This window comes from Amphiura filiformis, chromosome 8 (genome assembly GCF_039555335.1).
Source record: "Amphiura filiformis chromosome 8, Afil_fr2py, whole genome shotgun sequence".
In the NCBI taxonomy this organism is placed as follows: Eukaryota; Metazoa; Echinodermata; class Ophiuroidea; order Amphilepidida; family Amphiuridae; genus Amphiura; species Amphiura filiformis.
This window is the reverse complement of record NC_092635.1, coordinates 30,175,799-30,201,351: the sequence shown is the minus strand read 5'-3', so window position 1 is coordinate 30,201,351 and position 25,553 is coordinate 30,175,799. Positions and strand designations below refer to the sequence as shown.

The window sequence follows — 25,553 nt, the reverse complement described above, 5'->3', positions numbered from 1 at the left end:
CTTTTTATTTACCCCGTGTGTGCATAAAACTACAATATCCTCGCTAAAAGAAGAAAAATTATACCAATTCCACTTGGTAAATAAGCAGAATTGTAAAATAATCCATGGTTACTTAATCGCTTTATTGGACAAAACTATATTGGTGAAATATTTCTTGTGCTCGTTGAATTTGGAATCGTTGTCAAAACAACCTATCAAGTTCAAAGAATTGAAATATTAAATATCCAAATCTATTCTCATGACATCCTATTCAATCTGTAATTGCAGACATGGGCTAAAATGGAATGTCCAAGAAGTCATTTAACTGTTTTCTTCCCGCCATGATGTATTACCTTATTGTTTTTTGTATTTGCTGTTTGTAATTGTTTTTCCCCTTGCCTGAGAGCGGTATGGATCTCAGTTGTTCTTGAGTTTGTATGTTTTTCATCGTATGAAGAAGTGAAGTTCACACAAACTAACACTATAGTAAAGGAGAGAAAAAAATAAGAACAATTCAGATCTTCTTCTTTTGGTTAATAAAGATGATTGAATAATAATAATAAAAAACACCGGTAAACATGATAAATGTACCATAATAAAAATTAATAGTATTTACCTATACAAAGGCTATTCAAGCATATGAAAAAAGGCATTTTTGATATTTTAAAAAATCAACTTTTTATTTTGATATCGATTTGTGATGACTACCATGACTACTGAACCTCTTTTGTCATCGTTCGTATAGAACTTTTTAATGACAAACTTGGAAGTTATTTGCCCCATGCACGTCTGTCATTCTTTGTGAGAAATATACGAGGGTCATTCAAAAAGTTCTACCTCCATCATCATATATCTGTTATCTTACGTGCCAGGATATTGAAATTACCTATGATTATACTCTCAACTCTCGGCTACAAAACAAATGTTATTTGATTAAAATGCGATTTTTTGGTTGTTTAGATATGTTGGTTAAAGCGAATACAGATTTGGTATGTCGGGAACGGTTAAAAACTGACGCCAATAGTTTAGTAATTAAGTATCATATTGTATAGCTTATCTCCATAAAAATGTTTCTAAGACGCGGTTGTCCAACTGCTTACTCGGGGCCAGGGCTTGAAATAAGCAAGAGCAAGGAGCAAATTTACCCTGCTAAAAGGCAAAATGCCCCTGGTTCTGAAACAGAACTGTGTGTATTTGTATAAACCAGGGGCAATATTTACACAAAAACACCCAAAATTGCTCCTGGATCTGAAATCCTTATTTCAAGCCCTGCTCGGGGTAAACATTTGTTCCTATTTGAGCTCCCTGACATGTCTTGGGACTTCAAAACAAATTTAAAACATGTTTTATATGAGAAGAAAATATCGAAGGGTTCAACAAACTCACAAATGTTATTGACATTTACCAGATTTCGACTATATCACGTTTAAGGGTAATTCTTAATTACGTCCTTATTTTAAGAAATGGATGCATCTTGACGTGGAAATAAAATAAAACAGTTGGGTAATAACCTTGAATATACTTACAAACTATGCTAACGATTTATTTCATTTTAACTTGTGAACCAATTAATACGACTTGTACCAACAAGTATACTCACCCGATCGAAGTCAACAACCTATGGAAAAGGGTCAATATGAAAGCTATTCTGAGCATGTATCGGATTTGTTGTGCAAAAGACACGATACCCAGTAAAGTTATACCATCTACAAGCATTAGACATTGATTATAATATTTGAACAGAATAAAGCAATATATTCATTTTCAGAAATAAATCTGTAATGATTTCCACATAGATGTGGGCAACCTTTTCAATTAAAATTAGCTTTTCTTTTTAGACCGTTTCCGACGTACCAAATCTGTATCAACCAAATTTTTATTATTTTATTTTGTAACCAAGATTTAAAAGTATAACTATTGGTAATTTCAATTTTCTGGCACGTAAGATAACAGAGGTGTGACGATGGAGGTAGAACTTTTTGAATGACCCTCGTATAATAGTGTTTTGTCATATTATTCATGTTGTTTCTTTTGTCCTGGTCTTAGCTCTTGCCACATGTGCATGTGTAATATTCTGATCATTTAGTTTATTATCTATTGTACAGACTTATTTTCCACAGAGTGACTTTAAATATCGAGGGTAGAATGTACAGAATCATCATCGAAAACTTCTGCCAAGTTCGTAAACACCTGTGTGTAAAATCCACCCTATTATCACAAACCCGAACCACACTCACATTTTTAGCTAATTGGCACTGGCACTACTCTTCGAATGAACTTGTTTGATTTGACATAAATAAATATACGTCCCATGCATTTCTTTATTCAAAAAAGTTTCTTAATGCATCTTGGAATCGGAAGTACTGTGGTGTGCCCTGAATAATTTAATTTGATTATTTTCTCTGTTTGCAAACATTAAGAGATATTTTATGAGTGATGGTCCCTTCTCATTCATCAAGTTGATCAAAACAAATTGGATCATATTCTAATTTTGGATTGTTAGGGCAATCCCCGATATTGTATATGTGGATATGACATTATGTTGGGAAAATCCCAGGAAGTGATGTAATGAGAAAGGTTAATGTTTATAAATTAATATTGGGAACGCCCAGATTGCTCAAGTGCCTTACCTAATGCTAGTTTTTGTGACAATGTGACAAAATTGTCTATTTATAGATTATGACAATAAAGGTGAAAGCAATTTAGTTTGCTCTTGCCAGAATATGAAGAGAGATTGTAGACTCTCTATTATGTGTTGGTCGTCGTTTTTGTGCTTCAAAAAGAGGACCAGTTTATATAGCCAATAATGTGATATTTTAATACAGCAACGAAGGAGATTTTGAGCGTATGAAAGACTTGCTGGAGTCTGGTTCATAAAACAACACATCTTTCAACAAAGTGGAGCAGTGCAGAAAGAAGCCTGCTTCCTGGAAAAAGAAAGTGATTGGTGAAATAAACACCATATTTTGGAGAACTGCGCAAGGAGTTAAGTGTTTGGAGAACTTCGCAAGGAGTTAAGTGTTTGGAGAACTGCACAAGGAGTAAGGTGTTTGGAGAAAGAAGCACCATTTCTGTGCGAGGATTTTATATGCAAAGGATATATAAATGCAAGTGTACAATGGACTTCGCTGAACAGTGATTTTCGCAGGATAAGCAAACAATTAGGATAGACATATATATACATCAGCCAGCCAGAACATTGTACCAGAACCCGGGACCAGAACTGCTGGTTAAGTATAGTGATCATTTAAAAGTGTGATTATATTGTATGTGCATTTGTTGTTCATGAACTAATCAATTTTTACTTTTAATTAAAGACTTAGATTTTGTTAACTTAATCAAACAGTGTATTTTTGTTGTGCATTCGTGTGGATTGGGTTAAAATGTGATTTTGGCCTTGAGTCATTACGGCTCGTAACAGTAATATCTGAGACTAATATACATGTATATTAGTCTCAGCTAATATAATACACAGGAAATACTAGTAACCGTATAGTCCTGCAGGTTAATCAATTCTGGAGTCAAAGCTGATACAAACAACAGAATAATTTGGCATAATTATATTCTCCTCGTGGGTCACCTATTAGGACAAATTCGTTGCCAAATTAGGCATTTTGGAATCCCATAAAATAACTCCAAGGTCAAAGTTTATATTAGGGTCAAATTACAAAGTTGCCCAAATTTGGTCAAAAAAATAGGAAAACAAAGGGAAATACTTCTTTTGTTGAGCTAAATCTCAAAATCAATATTTCCGACTTCCTACTGTTTTTCCTTGATCACATCACATATAACGTCAGTGACAGAAACGATTTTCACAATCATTTTGACATACTCTTTAATATACGAGCCATGCACCCGGCAATGATGAAAACAGCGTACGTTTTCTGTATCTTGATACTCCATTGTGTTTGTAACTTCCGCCCATTTTTACGTTGATGGAATTCACAGAATGTACTCCATAATTATATCATCAGTAAAAAATCCTAATTTTAGTCAGATTTAATGGGGCATGAAGTTTCAATGATTAAAATTGACAGGGTTGGGTGCTAGTACTAATAAGCATGTTTTCTTAACTGCGTATACAATGATTTAATTGCTTTTATCAAAGACAATGAGCTCATATCTACGCGGTCTTGGCAGCACATACTTTATACTTACCCCATGTGTACATAAAGCTACAGTTATAAAGTAATACAAATTGCAATGGGTTAATACAGAAGCAGAATCGTGAAATAATGAACGCGCACTTGAGCTCACTTGATCGCTTTCTTGAACAAGGACAAGGCAATATTGATATTGAACTCTTTATTGTGTTGGTTGAATTTTGAATGCAGTATTGTCTTCAAGTGTACGTGTGACAACGTACAATTTGGGAATTAGTTTGAAAGAGACAACTGTTCATTTAAAACAATGATATTATTATCACTAGCTCTTATTAACAACAAACATATAAACTACGTCAAACTACGTACATTAGACTATTAAAACTACTGAATTTCATATGGCTATAAGAAATACAAATGCCATAAAAATTACTGCTGTTCTGCTTTGGGGAATCATCTGTAAAACAGTTGATTCTCCAAAGTCGAACTGTCTAGTCCAACCATGGTTCAGCGCCCAGAATTCTGATCTGAAAACTTTTGCAAAGTTTGTAAAACACATCTGTGTAAAATCCACCACAGAATACCAATGATCACAAAACCGAACCGCACTCACATTTTTACCTTTACGCCAATTAGCGCTACGAATAACTTGTGACTTGTAGATTTGACATAAATATGTGTTCCTTTTCTTTACTCAGAAAAGCATTTCCGATGTATTTTGAAATCGGAAGTACAAATACCTCAGGAAATACTATTAACCGTCACTTAATAACGCGTAGTTCAGGAAGAAAACCTATATCACAGTGACAGAAACGATTGAGTATATCACAATCATTTTGACGCCCTATTTAATATACGAGCCATGCACCCGGCAATGATGAAAACAGCGTACGTTTTCCGTATCTTGGTGCTTCATTGTTATAACCGTGTGAAGTATTTGTATATCACTTCCGCACATTTTTGAGTTGATGCAGTTCACAGAATGTAAGTCATAACATCAGCAAAAATCCAAATTTTAGTTAGATTTAACGGCGCATGTTTCCTATAATGTAAGGTTTGTTAATTAAAATTGACAGGATTGTGTGCTGGTAGATAATAAGCATGTTTTATTAACTTCGCCTACGACATTTAAATTGCTGTTATCGGGGATAATCTGAAGTCGAAATGAGCTCATTTCTACGCGGTCTTGGCAGCAAACAATCTGATGACTTTTTCTTTAAACCAGGCCGTGTGTGCATAAATCTACAATTTCCTTGCTAAAAAAAGAGAAATTGCACAAATTGCAATGGGTAAATATACAGAAGCAGTGACGCGCTTTTAATCGCTTTCTTGAACAAGGTGAAGGGCAAGGATATATTATTAGTGAATTATTTTATGTGTTCGTTGAATTTTGAATACAGAACATTGTCTTCAAGTCTGTCAAGGTACAATTCGGGAATTAGTTTTGAAAGAGACAAACGTGTTTTTTTGATGTTATTCATGTTATTGCGTCTTACGTCTTACGTCTATCCTTGTCGGTAGGAATCTTCATCAGAAGTAACATCACCAGTACCATTGCTTTCTTATTCATCATGTTAATAACAAACACACAAATCACGTCAGATGTTATATACACTGCAAAAAATATTTTACTCAACATTGAGTAAAAAGGTCACAACTCAACAGTTATGTAAAACATTACTCACCATTGAGCTCATATAGGTCAAAACTCAACAAGTAAAAAATTACTCAGCATTGAACTCATGTTGAGTAATTGTTTACTCATTTGTTGAGTTGTGACCTACGGTATATGATCTCAATGTTGAGTAATTTGTTACTCAATTTTTTTACTCAACTGTTGAGTTGTGACCTTTTTACTCAATATTTTTGTAGTGTATTTATTTCCACATTGTTCCGCCTCAAATTGAGGAAAAACTATAAATGTGGCTTCGTTCCATTTTGCTTATAAGTTCCAAATATTATTGGGATATTATTCAAACACCAATACACATGATAAATGTACCATGTTTATTAATAAACGTGACCAACATTTACGTATAAAGGCTTTTGAAGCATATGGGAAAAAGAAACTATTTATATTTTTGTCAAATTTCGCATGAAATACTCATATATATATATATATATAGTTAAATACGAAACGCAATACTCATTTCAGTTTATATTTATTTGCCAACAAGAGGGAGCGACATTAAAGATTCATTTCTCGATTTAACCTTCTTCCATGTACAAGTCATGCTATTAATATTCTATTATGAGTTACCGTAAACTTGGTATAATTTTGATATCAAATTTCCTTTGCTGAACTTCTTTTGTCACATAACTTTCCAATAAATTTTGACAAACCGAAAAGTTATTTTTTCCCAAGCACGTCTCTCTCTCTTTATATTGTTTGCGGAATATAATAGCGTTTTGTCATATCATTCGTGTTTCTTTCTTTTGTCCGTGTCTTCTTAACTCTCTGGTCGTGTGCGACCAGGTCGCTGACATTTCTTACAAGTGCATGATGTGTAATATTCTTTCCTCATTTAAAAAAATATTTGTCTGCTTTTTTGCAAATCTTATTCTTAACGGATTTCATTCTTCGGAATTCCACTGTTTATTTACTTGCCGTTTTCTCTTACGCTTTCTAACGCAAAAGAAAGTTCGTAAATATTCACCGCGTCTCTTCAATGACAACATGCGATTTGCTAAATAAGGAAATACACGGCGAGTGATAAGATTGAAAGTGGCCTAAAAGGCTATTTATTTAAAATACATCCGTATAAGATTTAGAAAATACCTTCCACAGGGAGAGTACAAATTTCAAATGGAATTAGTACATTATAAGGCCAAAAAAAAAAAAAAGGCACAAAACAATTTGCGATCATTTCAGACAAAAATGTCAACAATAAACACTCTAAGAACTGTATCACATCGTTCGCTCTAAATACAGATGTGTACAAATTTGAACTGCTCGATTACATATTGGTACACCAGAGAAAATATCATCATTTAACCCTATATTCTATCCCCCCATCAATTTCGTGCCATATGTAAAATAATAAAAATATATATTTGCACAAATAGGTCTTATCTTTTGAACAGTTTTGATAATTGATAATGTATCATTTCTCTATCAACAAAAACCCTTTTTCCTAATATAACTACAATTTACACATCATAAAATGGTTTAAAATGTTGGAAACTTGCATATTTTAACCATTTGTAGGCCAAATTTTGCCCTACTACAGGGTGTCCCAGAATGATTTGTACCGTGTTTGCAAAAATAACTAAAAATAGAAGACGGGCAGTGTATCTATTGTTGATACCTGCGTTATATTGCTGGATATGTTTCCTACTTATTCTGTTAATTTCAGCACGCTATCTTTATTTGTTTTGGCGTGGCATGCAATAATGTAAAATCGATGAAAACCCTGCTTTTCATTTTCAGCGCAAACGACTCGCATACCCTTGAAAATGGCACGATACGATTAAATAAAGAACGTGGGATGTTTGGCACAGCATTTCGGCGACAACTACTGTTGGGGTTGCGCCTTAAAGCTTGCCGGACAGCTGCAACTTTCCGTTCTAGTTCTTACAGTCTTACGAGCACCTGAAGCTTCACTCTGCCGATCTCTGACAGTTCTGTGCTCGTCAAACTTCTTTACGTTATACACTATCGCTCCTTTGAATGGAACGCGTGCTCGCGGAAATCGTCTAATGATTCTTTTTGCGTCTCAACGTAGCTGCCGGTTTGCCAGTAAGTTTTTGAAAGAAATCCACGCTGCTGTACAATAAATTGAGGAGCCATCTTTTCTGTACCACAACCATTCGACCTCTGCAAGCATTTCAAATGACATGGACCTCACACCACAATAACTAAAACTACCGCCAAAGAGAGAATGGGATTAGGCCGCAAGTCCTTAATTCCATATAATGATAGCTTCGTAACGTCATAAATAATAAATAGATATCGGCTATTTAGTGGAAATATGAACAGGGCACAACTAAAATACCTGCATAACTTTTTCCAAATAACTTTGTGCTGAACGGTTAGTAATGTTACAGATTTTCAAAATAGGTTGCGTTGTCAAAACTTAGAATTCACCATTTTTACGCAATCTTCTATAACTTCTACTAGAAACGTCCAATTTTTAAAATCTAAAAAATCTGAGAAAGGTAAATATATGTAAAACTTAAAATGTAAAACAATATGGCCATTTAACATGCCCTTCATACCTAAAAAATTCCATCTTTCCCGGTATAGATCATTCTGGGACACCCTGTATAGCCCAAAAATGTCCATTTAAAATATATAGTCCAAATTAGCTCGGATTTCTTTTTGTAGAAACACGGCAGTGTGTATAAATATGCATAAATCAACATATTTTTACCATCCTATTTGGCTATGAGCTCATTAATTATTCATGAGCTAATTTGCATAAAATTAATTATTAAACGTTTTTTTTTCTAAAAGCTTAAAGTCCGAGCTTGTCAATGACCGATAACACTGTAACGTAGTTAAATAAATACATAAATACATACATAAATAAATAAATAAATAAATAAATAAATAAATAAATAAATAAATAAATAAATAAATAAATAAATAAATAAATAAATAAATAAATAAATAAATGAATAAATATATTTTAAACGCACCATCCCTCAGTGGAGATTCAGGTTGAATCTTCAGGTTGAATCTTTCTAGAAATGCTTAATATGTCAATTCCATTGAAGTCATACTACCCATTTAAGACATTCCCAAAATCTTTCACAGGGGGTAGTGTATTTTAAACGGAACAGCCTGATGCAAATCCAATGTGACATTTCAGTCAATGTTAGAGGTTTCTTTATGTATTACACCGGCCCTTACTGAAACATGCAATTGAAAAGCGTTATATTTTCAGCATCTTTTTGTTAACTTTCCATTTGAAAATAAAAATAACTTGAAATTGTATAGACTTATCCTTTTATTAAAAGCTTCTCCTGCAAATGTCAAATATTTTTACGCGTTCTCGAGGATTACTAATCATGCTAATAGCGACTTTAATTTTGTTTCATAATAGTGTTGGTGCAAACTTTTCATGGAATGCGTCGTTTTCTTTATGATTTGATTTTAATTCTTGATTTTGCATTATACTCCCGGCTCTTCTCGTGACTATTTCTATCATGTCTATATTGCATGGTTCTATTGTTCGGTTTTTGCTATCATGTTTTTCTGACGTGCATTATATCCCTCTTTCTGCCGTTGCGTGATGTGTTCATTATTGGAATTCAACTTACTTATTTGACATCAGTAAAGCGATTTATTACATTACGTATTTATTGCGAGTTATGGCGCTTATATTGCCAAATTACTCGCACTCGCAAAATAATAATGTTAATATTACAGTAATAATTAATAACAGCTAATTTGTCAACCAACATTTCAAATATTTTAATAACAATGAAATGCTGTAAAACATTACAACATCATCAATCACTTATACCAGGAACATTATAGTGTGCTGCATATTCTGCAACATTTTCATCGCATTTTTAGTTTTCCGCAAACTTTCGACAGTGCGTGTAGAGTTTGTTAGGACAATTGACAGGTACGTTTTCAACAATAGCTCAACTTTTCATTTAAATTGGTCAGAAGAATCGAGTGTAAATATGCTACAGTATTTTACTGCCTTTTTAGAAACAATCAAAAATTGTCCTTTATTTGTACTTCAGAATTTCAATAAAAATCAGTATTTATATACGGAGAAGTCAAGAAAGAAAAAATCCAACAATATTAAGCCATTAAATTAACTAATCACAAGAAATATAGAGTGAAGCGATCAGAATTGAAAAAGATAGAATAGCACATTAATATCAACTGGAACCATCGTTAATTGTTTCGCCTCCATTTTTATAGTACGTGTGCCATCATATTTCTATCTACTGAACAATGCTGAAGATAGCGAAAAGTCAAGTTAATAGCTCAATCGATTGCAGTCAAGTTAGCTCAATCGTCCCGATCGACTATCATAATGGTGCGAGAGGTTGCGGGTCCGAATCCTGGCGATGGTTAGTACGCTCTCGTATGAAAATTGAGTTGGCTTGAAATTCCACTAGACAATTATAATTGTCGCGTTGAAACCCGCACACTAATCTGTAAGATGTGCTAAGGCTTGTGGATCAACGTCTAGGCATTATGCCGGTGAGTAGCGCACTATATTATAAATCACTACGGTTTAAAAAAATATTTTTTAAGCCAACATTATAATATGTTACTACTCGTATCTACTGAAGGTAGCATTTAGATCCATAATGATCATTGTCATGATTGTATAATCTCATTGTATGAAATTGGATATTTGTTTTCAAACTTGAATTTTTGGCATACGTGTAATGTATACACATATCTCAACTTCCACATAAAAGGAATCAGTCAAATCCGTTGTGTTTGTACGGTACGTCAAAAGAGCAATTTTGATATAATTTGATATATAGTCCCCCATAGAACTCCACGTAAACGGTCAAAATAGCCCGTAGTGTTTCTGTCACTTTACCTCATCATTTTGGCTTAAAATGGACCAGAAAACCTGAGAGTTATTACTAATTTCAATAAGTTTGGTAGAAAATAACAAAATTAAAGCTTCATGGAAATCGTACATTATGGCTTTAAGGCATCAAGCATATCGTGCTATCTACTGAAGATAGCAATAAATATATCATGCATATCTTACTGAAGATGGCATTAAAGCAACCATTTAATCTTACTATCTACTGAAGATGGCATTAAATATATCATGCATATCTTGCTATCTACTGAAAAAAGTATTTGTGCCATCATGCGCATATTGCTATCTACAGAAGATAGCATTAAAATGCCCGTACATTTGTTACTATCTACTGAAGATAGCATTTAACATTTTCGAAAATTGCTTAGTGGGCTCTCGGTTCAGAAACCAATTTCAGACATGATTGAAGAGCCTCTTAAAAGAGTGTTCAAACTTAGAACATTTCAAACTGTGATGAAAGTGAAACAACAAGTAGGCCCTAGGTAAGGAAACAAACAAACAAACAAACAAACAATCAAACAAACAAACAAACAAGAAAGATCAAAAAGGAAACATTCAAGGACAAACTGTAAACTCACCTCTCCTGTTGTCATATGCGATCGTCGGTTATGTCCTGCTTGATTTGCATTCCAAACTAATCCACACACAACACACCGTTCGGATTTTTAAAGAGTTCCGAGGAAAACGCAAGTAGCTGGTATATTAAGCCCACGCTCACCTCGCACCTACGTTTCAAAATACTCCAAAAGGCGTAGAAATCGCAGTACGGGGGGAAAATATGTAAATTCACTTGGACACTTTGCTGCGTTCGGTCGACCACTGATAAAAATTGTGAGTTCTGTATCACTTAAATATGATATCAACCCCTAACGTAATAGTATCACTTGGTGTATTAATGTAGCGTTACAAACAAGAAATCGTGTAAAAGGTGATTGATGACAATATTCTGCAACTTAATTTTTCTTCAACAACAACCGGTATACTCACTCATCTGTTTTTGGACTGATTCATTTATTCGAAGGGGTGAGATATTGGGAAATGACACCTGTGCAGATTATTTCTGTGTTAATGAATATTTTGATCGCAAGTAGCGCGTAGATGGGTGGACTCAATGTTTGTTCGACCGTGTTTCGGAAAATACGATTTTATCATTTCTTCTTCTTGACTAATGAATCTCAAAAAGTGTATTTTTTTAAAGGTTAAGTTTCTGTGCAATTTGTAAGGTGTTACATGGAACGAATATTAGCGTGGACTGGGATTATTAAAAGTGCATCAGGTTAAGGGTAAGCGCCTGTTTCAACCCTTGTAAAGTATGAAATATATATGAAATACATTTTCGTGGTGTTCCCCCGGGGTCAATTCTAGGCCCTTCATTATTGCATGTCAATGTTTCCAGAAGTTAAAGAGTTTGTAATAATAATCAGTTTGTAATAATGGTGTTCTTAAATCCATGTCAAAAGTGACTTGTTCATGGAAGGTTATTGTTTACTCTTGTCGTTTGACGGTATTCTCCTGTTAAGGGGTGGGGTATGAAGGGGTGGGGTATGAACCTTTGGACAGTATTTATTGTGGGACATAAGAGCACATCAGACATATCGAATTGCATTCTGAATACGAAGAATGTCCTTCTGATATAAAATAATTTTGATTTTTTGAAATTCGCAATGTAATACACATTTTATGGCAAATGATTAAAATTGATATTTTTGATATTTAACAATACTCGAAGAAAACTTTATAAATCTGATATGTACTTAAAGTGTATGTAGGTGGGATGAAAAGCCGACGATCAATTGAAAATTTTGACCTTTCGTATTGAAGATATGGATTTTTTTTCCCAAAACACCCAAAAAATTTTGGTCTTTTTGGGAAAAAATCCACATCTTCAATATGAAAGGTCAAAATTTTCAATTGATCGTCGGCTTTTCCTCCCAGCTACATACACTTTAAGAATATATCATTAGATTTATAAAATTTACGTCGATGACTGTTATATATCAAAAATGTGAAAAATATCAAATTTCAATAATTTGTCATAAAATTTGTATTAAATCGTGAATTTCAAAAAATGAAAATTATTTGATATCAGAAAGACATTCTTCGAATTCAGAATGCATTTCGATATGTCTGATGTGCTCTCATGTCCCACAAAAAATACTGTCGAAACGCTCAAAACGCTTATTCCAGATCCCTTAAAACATTCGCGGATGATCTTTCAGAGTTTTACAAACGCTTGCCAACCTCGTTTATACTCAGTAATCATGGTAATTTTTTTCAAAGTTCACATTCTCACTTTCTTTTGGAAACGAATTCCAAAACACTTAAGGGGGTACTACACCCCTCGATAAATGTGTGTCTATTTTTGCATTTTTCTCAAAAACTATTTACACAGTGGTAACAAAAGTTATGTATATTATAGGGGCAAGGAATCCAAATACTACACTGGAATTTCAGTGACCCAAGACAAGCGGTTTGTTATTTATGATAAGAAATAAGGTACCGCTAGGATGTACCTCATTTCCTATCATATTTACTGAACTGCTTGTCTTGAGTCACTGAAATTCCAGTTCAATAATATACATAATTTTTGTTACCAGTGTTTTACTATTTTTTTAAGAAAAATGCAAAAATAGCCACAAATTTACTACAGGGGTATAGTACCCCCTTAATTCTGTCTGGATGGAATATCCATGAATAAAATCAAAATTCCCTTTTCGTCAGATTCTTTGAAACCCATGTTTTGCTTTACGAGTTGCCTTCCATTTTTCCATTATCCACAATGCATCTACTGCTTTTCAATGACATGCACACCTCCCTTGTCCAAGAGTGTTTGTCGGTGTGTTGTCATGTCAAGTCCCCACGAAAATCGGTAATATCAAACAAGTCCTCGCAGGGTCGACGCTCAGACATGTCAGAGTAAGGACCCCGTTTTTCGATGACTTACGCCTGTTTTGGTCCTCCTTTAGTCGTTGTACCATACCTGGTGATTTTACTGCCTAGTACCACTCCTGAGGAGTGGAGTCAAAACCCATGTATCACTCCCATGTTTCACTCCAGACAAAACGAGTCACATGGGAGATCACTTGTCACACCCTTTACTACATAACTTTAAAAATAAACATACCCACCCAGAGAGGAGAGCATGTTTTAGGCGAGTTACAATATGGGCGAGTTAGGTAAAGGCGAGTTAAAAAGGCGAGTTACCCCCACAGAGTCAGGCTATTTTTAGATATTCCCATGGGTAACACTATGATGAAGTCCCAGTGGCGAGTTACAGTAACACTATGAAGTCCCGGTGGCGAGTTACAGCAACAATATGAAGTCCCAGTGGCGAGTTACAGTAACACTATGATGAAGTCCCAACAGTGAATTAAAAATGTCTACTGGGTTTTTTTTAAGCTGCTAGTCCAAAATCAGCAAAATCAGTTTCCATTTATCATATGGGCTTGCAATGATCTTGGGAATTAATATATAGAGGCAGTGCTACTCTCGCCTGTGCATAGGCTGCCCTCTTCTTCTAGTATAAATAAAATCCGAAAAAGTTATACAAATAAAAGTCATAAAACTTTTTTATACACTTTTTTTTTTAAAAACACAACACAAAGGGGCACAACACATAATCAGTCAATTGATTGATTACTCAACTATTTTATGTACCATGAAATATAAACAAAATGTGATAAACAAGCAACCACTAATATAAAAGAAACCTAATCATATCTCACTACTCTTGAAATAAAAAATCATACAAATACATTTTCTTCAACATCAGTGGCGGTCACTAGTACTGTGCATTCTACTGATACTGAAATCCTTTTCCATCAAAAACTAGTTTGGACATACTGCACACACAGAAAAAAAATCAAATTGTATGTGCCAAAGTCAAAACACATAATGCCTAAGCAAATTTGTACAGTATTAATGGTATTTGTAATAACTATTGATTGCAGTATTTAAAATCAAGGCCGATATCTATTTATATGATAAAGTATAATATGGAACGGACATGAGTCAAAGAATACATTAATGGTATCAATTTTTTAAATAATAATTTTTTAATTTTGACCAAAACTGCATTTTTGGTTCAAAATCTTGGACTTTCCAGAAATTCACAACTCGCCACATGGACTTTCCGGAAATTCGCAACTCGCCACATGGACTTTCCAGAAATTCACAACTCGCCACATGGACTTTCCGGAAATTCACAACTCGCCGCGTGGACTTTCCGGAAATTCACAACTCGCCGCGTGGACTTTCCGGAAATCCACAACTCGCCGTGTGGACTTTCCGGAAATTCACAACTCGCCGTGTGGACTTTCCGGAAAACACTGCAGGGGGTAACTCGCCATTTTAACTCGCCGCATGGACTTTCCGGAAAACACTGCAGGGGGTAACTCGCCATTTTAACTCGCCTTTTTCTAACTCGCCTATTTTTTAACTCGCCAATAACCTGTTCTCCCCAGAGAGTGGTCCTACAGACCATGTCCAGACATAACATAGGACATAACCATGACCTCAGTAGCTTTGTAAACATAGATTACATCATGGGGGTGTGTACTTTTTATAGAACACAACCATGACCTGAGTATGTTTGTAAACATAGATTGACAACATAAAGCAACAGGTGTTGGCCAGACAGTGGTCTGGACAGTAATTATTAAAATTAAAGGAATGAAAGGACATGTCCCACTCCAAAATCTATGCCTCATTCTGGATATATTTTTGATAAACAACAGATGTAGACAGAGAATGGTTCTTTATTATGTAACTGATGACTGGAAATAGCATAGCATTTAGTTACCTTTTTAAAGGAAAAAATAAGACTATTATTATGTCAGTGATACATGTACAACTCAGACTTGTATTGTTTATATATTTTTTTTTAAACAGACCAAAACACATTCCTAAAATATAATTGAATATCACTTCCCTGAACTGAAGTTGACTGAAGCAGAAGTCCCTTAAACCCCCCCCCCTTAAAACCATGAGGGTCTATGCATTATGTAACCTCACAACAAGGGTTCCATGTGGGTGGGATCCATTCAAAAACAAGCTTTAATAGTAATAGCTGTCTCATGTCTTTTGATCATTGCTTCCTTTATCAAGTATTTAATATTACATTGTAATTGAAAATCCAACACAGGGCAGCTATTACTTGTTATTAATAAATGGATGTAGAGTAAGGGACGCACCATTAAATATTATCGGGGGGGGGCTAGGGAGTTTGGGTCAGGCAGAAATTTTTTTTTTTGGCCGCTGAAGGCGGCAAAATTTTTTTTTTTTCGCTGCCTTTGGAGGCAAATTTTTTTTTTTTGCCGCCTTCGGCGGCGAAGTTGTCTTTTTTCAATTTTAATGTATACCTTTATACAGAGCTGGGTAGGGGAAAAATTTTTTTTTTTGCTAATCATTGAGGCAAAATTTTTTTTTTTTACTCATCAGTGAGGCAAAATTTTTTTTTTTTACTCATCAGTGAGGCAAAACTTTTTTTTTCAAAAAACTCCCTAGCCCCCCCCGATAATATCTAATGGTGCGTCCCTAACATGAGTTCAGTAGATTGTCAACAACAAGAATGTAGTATAATAAATAACAGGTTGGCTAAAGGTTAGTCCTTGTAGAGTGCTTTCTTTTGCCATGTATGGTACAAGTAACTTATAAGTAACTTATTCCACTCCTGTGATGAAAAACAGGTGTTGGCTAGAGTTTTGTCCTTGTAGAGTGGTCCTTTTGGCCATGTCTCACTCTGGGCTGGTACAAGTCACTTATTCCACTCGTGGCCTGAAGGCCACTCGTGGAATAACTATTACTTGTTGTAAAGAGACTAAATAAGTTTGTAATAATTATGTAAAAAGTGACTTGTTCGTGGAAGGGGGCTGCTTGGAAAGCAGTGCTGGTCACTGAAGTTGTTACCCTCAATAAAGAATAAACTAAACTAAACTAAACTAACAGTTGGGAGTCCTCCGAAGTAATGCTAGGCAAATACAACCCAACACACACAAATTCATCATTAATTTGAATTTTTAGGAATGTATTTATGCATTATGGGGGTACTACACCCCTGCCGAAATTTGTGCCTATTTTTGCATTTTTCTTAAAAATTATAGCGCATTGGGGACAAGACATGTATATTATAGGGACAAGGACTACAACTACTGCACTGTAAATTTTATTTCAGCACAGACAACAGTTGTGGGGTTACAGTCAAAAATGAGGGAAAACCAATGTTGATCAATAAATCAATAACTACTTGCTTTGAGTTTCTAAATTTTCAGTACAGTAGTTGCAGTCTTTGCCCCTATAATATACATATCTTACTTGTCACCAATGTGCTATAATTTTTGAGAAAAATGCAAAAATAGGCATAAAATTGGCCAGGGTGTAGTACCCCCTTAAGTAAGTAAATAAGACAATCAAACAACAAAATCACACACGACACTGGCTCAGTAAATGATTTGGATTATTTTGGCCATTTATTCCATGATGCCTATATCGTGATTATCAGCAGCACCACGTGTGCGCTTAAATCACCATTATATAGGTTATTAAGACACATCCCAATTTGTACATCATCAAGAAAACTTAACATTAGAATTTCAACAATGATTATGTCCTCAGCCTTCAAGGGAAAAAATCTATAGTATCATTGCAAGACAGACTAATATAACACATAGTTGAATATGATACAAATGTCTCCAACTTTTACATATTTTTTTGTTAAGGTGGCTGAGACTACATAGAAAGTAACAATTGTTGAATTATTTGAAGCTTTATATACAGATAAAATATTACAACTCGGCACCAGACTTGATAGTAGTGTTTACACATCCGTATTATTATACAAGTATTTTACAAATTTTGCTCAAAATATACAATGTGATCAATACAAGGGAAAACTCCACACCAATCGGAACAATCCCCTCATCAATATTATAGCAGCTTATTATACTTCTTTAATAACATTGGTAAATAATACAGATTTTTTTTTGGCGTTCTTTACTGGAAGTCAATTTGTACCGAAATTTCTTCCCACAATGCAATTCTGCGTATTGCATAACAAATGAATTGACCTTTGAACTGTATTTACTGAACAATCTCCCGCATGAGGGTGTTTGAAGGAAAAAAAATAGCCTGAAAAAACATGTGAATTCAGGCCCAAAACGGGCTGAAGAAAAACAAATGCAATACATTTGGACAACAAAATAGCATGAATTCAGGCTAAAACCTGACATTCTCATGGCTACAATATGCCTGTTGCATTGTGAAAAAGAATTTTGGCAAATTGACTTCTGGTAGAGAGAGACCAAAAAGCCGCGTATTGATAACAGAACTATGGGCTCCCAGTATGGGCTAGTCTAGAAAATGTGAAAATTACCACTTATACAGTATACCAGAGAAGATATCTTACCCTTCCCACAATCCTTTGCATCATGTTACAACACCACATGATTGTAATCAAATGACACTTCCTGTAATCAAATGGCACTCCTGTAAAACATGCCTTTTCATGTTGACTGGCTAAAAACAGGTTGATAGTCAATAAAGTATAACTATAATTTGCAAGATTAGGGAGTGATCATTATTTACAACAGGGGGGGGGGATGGGCATTTTGAGGGGGGAACCCGAAATTTTTGGGGGGTCTGGAGGGGGAATGCAAAATTATTTGTTGAACCAAAAGGGGTGAGTGTTAAGTTTTAAATGGAGAAATTCGGGAAAACAAGGGAGGAATTTGACAATTTTGAGCGGACGCGAGGGGGGAACGCGAATTTTTTTGTCTATATTTTTTCCAAAATGCCCATTACCCCCCTGTCGTAAATAATGATCAGTCCCTTAGATGTGCTCTGTTCATTGAGAGATGTTTTGTTACTAGAAACTAAAAAACGCATAGCCTATAAGCTCAGAAAACTGAAATGCATTATGGGAAGTGTAATATATCTTCTCGGACATATTGCTACAAAAAGTTTACCCGCTTATCTGTCTTAGTAGATTTAAACACAATGTTTGCTACCCTGCACTTCAGTTGTCTTATCAAAATTCATTACAGGCAGTATACATTTCTTAAATCCAACACAAACTTTCCAAGCATCTTAAAAATTAAAATAAATAATTGTACATTTCTTACTCATTTAATAACACTTATGGGGACTTCAGTGGCAGTCAGTAAATTAATTCCCCAACGTGTGTTTGGTTTACTTTTACACCTGAATGAACTGAAAATGCATTTTTTTTGACAAAATCGGTGCCAGCTTGGTGTACACTACACCACTGAATTAAAATCATGCTCATCTATCTAGTGACATAAGTACTGATATGTTTCAATCTTTCCTCAAATTAATCCATTGCACACATATTGATAAATCCTCCTCATCTGAATTGGTCATTATTCATCAGTAAGATTTCCTAGAGATAATTCTCACGTCATTTGAAAATCATGTGATAAGGCAATTTGTTTGTGTACAGAATATACAGAGAGAGTTGAAGCCCATCTAACACCAAGACTTGTTGCAAACTCCATCATTCTATACATTGGGTTATTCCAGTTGAAACTGGAGCATCCAAGTTTTATTAAATCATCTGGGAGCAGTTTCCATAGCGTACATGTGTAAGGATGTACTTGTCTTCATCTCATTAAACAAAGGAAAATGATCAATTGAATTTTATACAAGTACACAGGGAACACTCTCACATACAATTATTGTCTACACTTCCAACTTTAAAAGATAGAGAGTGACGCTCAACTTAGTAAATTCAACACCCAACTAACAGGCTTTAAAAGTTGATGATGCTTCGACAACCAATACAAATTTTAAATTTTTCTACTTTAAATGTTTAATTTTTGTTGGAAAAACCACATCCCCGGGCAACTTATAACTTATAATTTAACATCTAAAATTAACTATAATTCAACATTGAAAACATAATAATTGGGTTATTCCATATTAAAATCCACACTAACCCTGTGGAATATGTTAGAAATATATCCCACAAAGGCAGTATGAATTTCAAAATGAACACTTGAGGCAGCTGCATTCTATACACTCTTTGAGAAAGATTCAACCTGAATTTCCACAGATGGCGGATACTTCCAAAATCTTTCACAGGGGGAGTGTAGACCTTAAATAGGATAGCCAGCTTCACCCACTTTGATGGCTCAATTTTTGGGACGGGATGTCCTGTAGTTGGTTTTATGGAGATTTGGTCATGTAACATCTAGTTACATATGAAAAGTAGCAAAACCAGTCTTATTTTTTGCTATTAATCTTATCAGGAGAGATTTCAACCTGCTCGAGTTGCTCACCTACTCAAATAAGGCCAAATATTGGAGAGCAACACCAGTGAATCAAGATGCTAGTACATGTGTATTGCTTTGATAATGGACATAGGTTATCTTTTATTATCTTAGCTTACGAAGGCAATCCCTTGGATCAAAGAAATGTTATTCAAAACACAATGTAAAGTATGTCAAAACAGTTGGTAATCTATTGATACATACAGTGTGCCAATTAATTACATGAATCTAGAGCAGTTTTTGATGTCTTGGCAAGACCATTAATCCCATTAATTTAAAAACACATTTCTGTTAATTGTGGTAGTTATGCTTTGTCAAAATAAATATTGGGATACATAAATACGGTATTGGCAAGATAAATAAATGTACACTGATTAGTTACCTGTATAAGTGTATAAGGTTTTTTTTACTAATATTGTTCTTATACCAGCACAACCCAACTTAAAACTAGAAAGAATGGTCCTTATATTAGGAAATTGAAAATAAGTTCAGACAAAAAAAAATCATTAAAATGTCTTTCCTTCAAATATTTAACTCACTCAAGCAAACTATGCCTCATGTTTGAAAGAAAACAAAATTTTTAGTCATATTCATTCTATCTGAAAATTCAAATTGGACTTATTAAGGTTAGAGATCTAATTATTGTCTGGGTACTAGAGACCACATACAGAAATCAAGCCTTTTGACCATACCTTAAGAGTCAAGTTAGTGATATAGAGTCCATTTAGCTTGATTGTGCCATATATTTGCTGCGCCTTACCCTAAGAAGGAACATCGTTGAGTCTTACCAAATTCCACAGTTCATGTTCTAGGTTCACATTTCATTATTGCATACATGTGGGCCTACATTGTCTGATTCGGTAAGAAGCTCCCCTCTCACCAAGAAAATGTAAATTAATAATAAGATTTTTTACAGACACGTAACAAGACAGTGGGGAATTTTTAATATAACTTATTTCTCCTCCCAAATGGATTACATACTGGATTCTCACATAAAATAACGAGAAAAAAACCCACATAACTTTTTAGAAAATCAGACTTTGGTAGTATCAAGCACTCAACTCTAATTTGACCAAGTGTTTTTATTTTTACATCAGACCCAAATAATTAGGCCTATATAAGATGTCAGAAGCCCACATATTCCCCCAAATTCCTCACCAATTTATCAATTTTAGTCACTCAAGAATGTGATGGATTCACTCCTTGATTAGCATTGATTGATACATGAATGGAATCTTTACATACATCATCACTCTCATCATATCCTCGTTAATTAACCAATCAAGTGGCAGAATGTATCAACCAAAAGGAATGTGTGTGTGCACTACATTTGGAGCAGAATCTGTACTTTGTGGAATTCTGAAGCATATTTTACCCTCCCTCCTATCTTAGCATATCTTGGAATAAGCTCTTAATAATGACTGCATTATGTCATGGGGATTTTGACATTATATTAATCCAATAGAAATTAGAACTATATATGACAACATATCTTGAGACAAGCTGAGTGGATGGATAATAAGATGCGCTCAATTTAGCAACCGGTTATCTGTATTTCCTATTTCTGTACCAAAAATGCAAACCACTTCACTTTTGACATATTGGGGCATATTATGTGTATTCCTGATTTGAAATTTTCTTTAATATTTTTGACATATTGATGATTGACAATCTTGATGAAAACTTCATTAAAAAAAATCAACCAAGATAATTAAAAAAAAATCAACACTTGCTCCCATCACAGAACAATATGGTAGATATATTTGAGTATGATTTTATTTTTCCCCAAGAGAAGTTCTTTTCAAAGGGCCGAGCATCATGTAAAGGAACTCACTGGAGTTCTGAAAGCTCCGCCTTTGAAAAGGACTTCTCTAGGGAAATATTAAATACCAGTACTAATGTTAACCACCTAGAGTACAAGGTAATTTCATATCAAATACGGTATATATTGTTCATGGCAACAACTGATGCACTGTATTGTTTGTCTGTGTCCATATCATAATTTAAATCACTTCAACCACTTAAAATCAAAAGGTAATTTGTGATGTGATCAAGCAAAATGAGTCGGATGTCGGGAATATTGATTTTGAGATATAGTCAATAATAATGTTCAACTTCCTTTGTATTTTATTGTTCTGAGCAACACTAAAATGGCCATATCTTTGAAACCGTAAGTTGAATTATGATGACGTTTTTAGCAAAATAAAGCTCTGTAAATGGCCCATGTAATGACATTGAAAACTGAATTCTGATTTTGATCAACATCAGACTCATTTTGCTTGATCGCATCACATTTGACATTCGGGAAGGCTGAGACTGGCCTGAGACTTGGTCAAAGCTAGATAGTGTGTGTGCATACATGGTGAGATCATCCACATCCACATTATATGGTAAAAATTTCCTGGTTAAAATAAAGCAATGACAGTAAGTTAATTAACAACCTGCATACATCGGTGACAAACATCAAGTGTTCCTTTACCTCGATCATGCACCTGCCAATCCATTCATAAAATGGAAAGTTTGTTCAAAAAGATCACCCAGAACAATAATTTGTAGTACCCATTTTACATAACACTGTAACAAAAGAGTATTTATTTAGTGATCAGTCATGCTGTTCCCCACATTAGATGTATTTCTATAACAAGTTTCATTAAGATTGAGTATCATTGCATTCATAGAGGTTTTGAAGAAATCTTGAATTGACTCGTATTTAACCTCAATCCATGAATAGCTTGCAGTATACTTGCTGAAAATCATAACCACTAAAATGCCACATGTGCTTTTATATGACATTCCCCTGGATGTATAAATTAGGTATATTTCCTCATATTTGGCACAAGTCACTTGCAAAATCCACTTCAACCTTATTCAATAATTATTACGTTAAATTTTAATAAAGTTATTTATTGATACATATTAAAATATGGATCAATAAATTCAGACAGTGGCTTAATTTGCCTGTCACTTAGTACAATTGAGGCTCCAACTATTAATTACATCCGCTCGTCACCTACATTGCACTGTGATATTCAAGAATACAACTTTGCTTGGATTTCCGGAAAATAAAACCTATCTAATATTAATATTTATCAATTATTATGATAACTAGAGGAACTTTTCTTTAAAACAGTAGGATTATACTACATTTCTGAAATATTACCCAATGAAAACTATATTTTTCAACAGTGCAATGAACCCATCTGATCAACTAGAATTATGCATGGGAGACTAACCCTCACTTGTTGCCATGGTAACTGAGAGTACAATGGCTGATTGCATCCCATATGTTTTGTGTGAATAAGTATTCTTACTTCTCATAGACGAGGGCTTGGGTGGCTAACGATTTGCTCAATCTTGAACAACACGAACCACCTCAGAAGTTTTGGAATTTCTGCAAAACACTAGACCTGTGTTTGGTTATTTTCTTCGAAAGAAGATAGCCTTAAATTAATCCAGCATAGTTCAATCTTTAAACAAAATGAAATATAAAAAGATGGTCTGATTACCTTTTACACCTTTGTGTTTGAGACTGGATTCTAGTCAGTCCTTTCTTCCTACCCATAAAAGCTAGAGTAAATATCAAAGAAGGTTTGTCAACACACTTGTCTGCAAATTTCAGATTTGCTTGCAGACCGGGCAAGAAGATGTAAGTTTGGCGTAGATCCTAGACCCAAGCCATGACATTATAACCTCACCCTGACCACATCATTACATGGGCTTGTTACTGGCAGAGTTACTTTGGGAGGATCATTTAAAACAAGCAAACAAACAAACACAAACAAGTAGGTGCCCAGTACCAGTACCCAAAAACTCCCCTACGAAAATATAATATATTTTAAAGAACAAATTATGACAAACAACTGAAATGAACCCCAAATTGAAAGAACATACAAGGATAAAAATTACTATGGACTGTTCATTATAAGGAGTCATATTAGGGATGTGATCAATTTCAATTTATTGAAAAACACACCTCTGTTTGTATAAAAAGCCCATCATTCTGACCAAATGCAGCACAGAATAAACACTGTTTGAAATTTTCACAAAATGATGAAAATATTTGTTTTGGATCACTTTGTCTAGTGTCTATTTTGCCCAGGAATTTTCATCTTCCGTTTCCCCTCTAAATAGGACCATGCAAGCGGGCATAACTATTTTGCACAAGACTTCTGACTTATTAACAAAAATAGAATTAAGTATCTAAATCTCAAAATATTACAAAATCCATACCCAAATCAACAACTTCTGCACATTCATGACATCACCTTGAAGCAGACAATGTTAACATTAATATGCAAAATATCTTTTAAAAAAAAGTAACTTCATCACATGACCTGATGACCGAATGATTACTGTTATCGAAATGTTAGGAGAACAGTACCATAAAAATATAAAATTATACCAATATTTGAGTCATGAATAATACACACAAATATGACATTCTTTTTGTTCTCAGTATCATATCATAAATAGGAGGGAAGGGGGTGTAAAAATATTTGGAGTTAGGTATACAAATATGTTTATACAAATTTATAAAGTGCTACATTTTCATTCTTCCTTTTTTCCAAATAGACAACAACAGAGAGAGGATTAAAAAGAAAATAGAAATACTAAAAGTTTCCAAGAATTAGAAAAGCAAAACCAAAACGCGATGGACAATTTACGAGAATAACCTTTCATGGTTTTACACAAAAAACATGCAATTAAAAAAATACAAACTTCTTTGGTCTGCAACTGTTCCATACATAGTATACCCTTGATACATGCTTCATACATTCCCAAACAAATGATTGTCTAGAGAATGGCAACTCATAAATGAATTGGAATTGTCTAATTGACACAACTCTACCTAAATTTAGTTGTACCATAATTGCTAACCACCACCACTATCATAGAAGCTGTTCACACCAGGAAAATGTCTTCATTCAATGAAGATTCAATCAAACTTAGAAATCAAACTTAGAAATGAGATTTTCCTATGTGATGCATGTCTCTTCATTCGATCTTTGTTAACTACTGATTTATATGCGATTGATTAATCCAATGAAGTGATTCTGTAGTGTGAGTGCACGCTTCAATCGATTAAGCTCATTACTGAGTAGTCTAACAGCTGTGTGTTTCCAGTCCAGTTGGAGTACCCTGACTTCGCTGAAAATATGCTAGTATGCACACATGAACCAAACTGTATCTCATCTGATCATCATTAACCTAATGAAGATTTAAACTAATCTTCATCTAATGAAGGTATTATCTGGTGTGAAGGCAGTCATTGTTTCAATCACAGTCCAGCTACTCATTTGTAGTACGACAGGTAGAGGTCGTTAAACAGTCTGCGGCACATCTGGGTTGATCTATTTGGTGGTTTGTCTTCTGGTCGAAGAAGATCTTTCTGTTCGTCGCTCAGTCTGTTGTACGCTTGGCGGTACTCTTTGTCAAAAGCATCTGTGGGAACAAAAACATCATTATGATTTCATATTGTATTCCATAAATTTTGCTGGGCTTCTTTTCTCCTTTAAGTTTTATAGAGTTGCAAAACAAAGATTGAAAAAAAATGTACGCATGCAATTTTTAAAGACAAACACTGCAAGATTTTGGTAATTTATTATGGAATTTAACTTGCAAAAACACAATACATTCATCGTAGGTTGTCGAGC

At 34.4% G+C, this 25,553-nt stretch overlaps 2 protein-coding genes across 9 annotated transcripts in view; both read right to left on the bottom strand.

The window, feature by feature from the left end:
• The window catches only part of LOC140158930 (uncharacterized), a 33,800-nt gene extending 22,216 nt beyond the window's left edge, over positions 1-11,584 (bottom strand). For 2 of the 4 annotated variants that reach the window (XM_072182208.1, XM_072182209.1), the window contains exon 1: positions 11,194-11,584. The gene's annotated coding sequence lies outside the window, so the exon portion shown is untranslated. The remainder of the gene's footprint in view (positions 1-11,193) is intronic. The other 2 variants (XM_072182206.1, XM_072182207.1) reach the window with 1 other exon arrangement.
• A 13,394-nt stretch (positions 11,585-24,978) lies between these two features.
• The window catches only part of LOC140158931 (C-myc promoter-binding protein-like), a 120,522-nt gene continuing 119,947 nt past the window's right edge, over positions 24,979-25,553 (bottom strand). For all 5 annotated transcript variants that reach the window (XM_072182210.1, XM_072182212.1, XM_072182214.1 and 2 more), the window contains one exon: positions 24,979-25,341. In XM_072182210.1, coding sequence (XP_072038311.1) covers positions 25,193-25,341 — 149 coding nt within the window. In that variant the 3' untranslated portion in view covers positions 24,979-25,192. The remainder of the gene's footprint in view (positions 25,342-25,553) is intronic.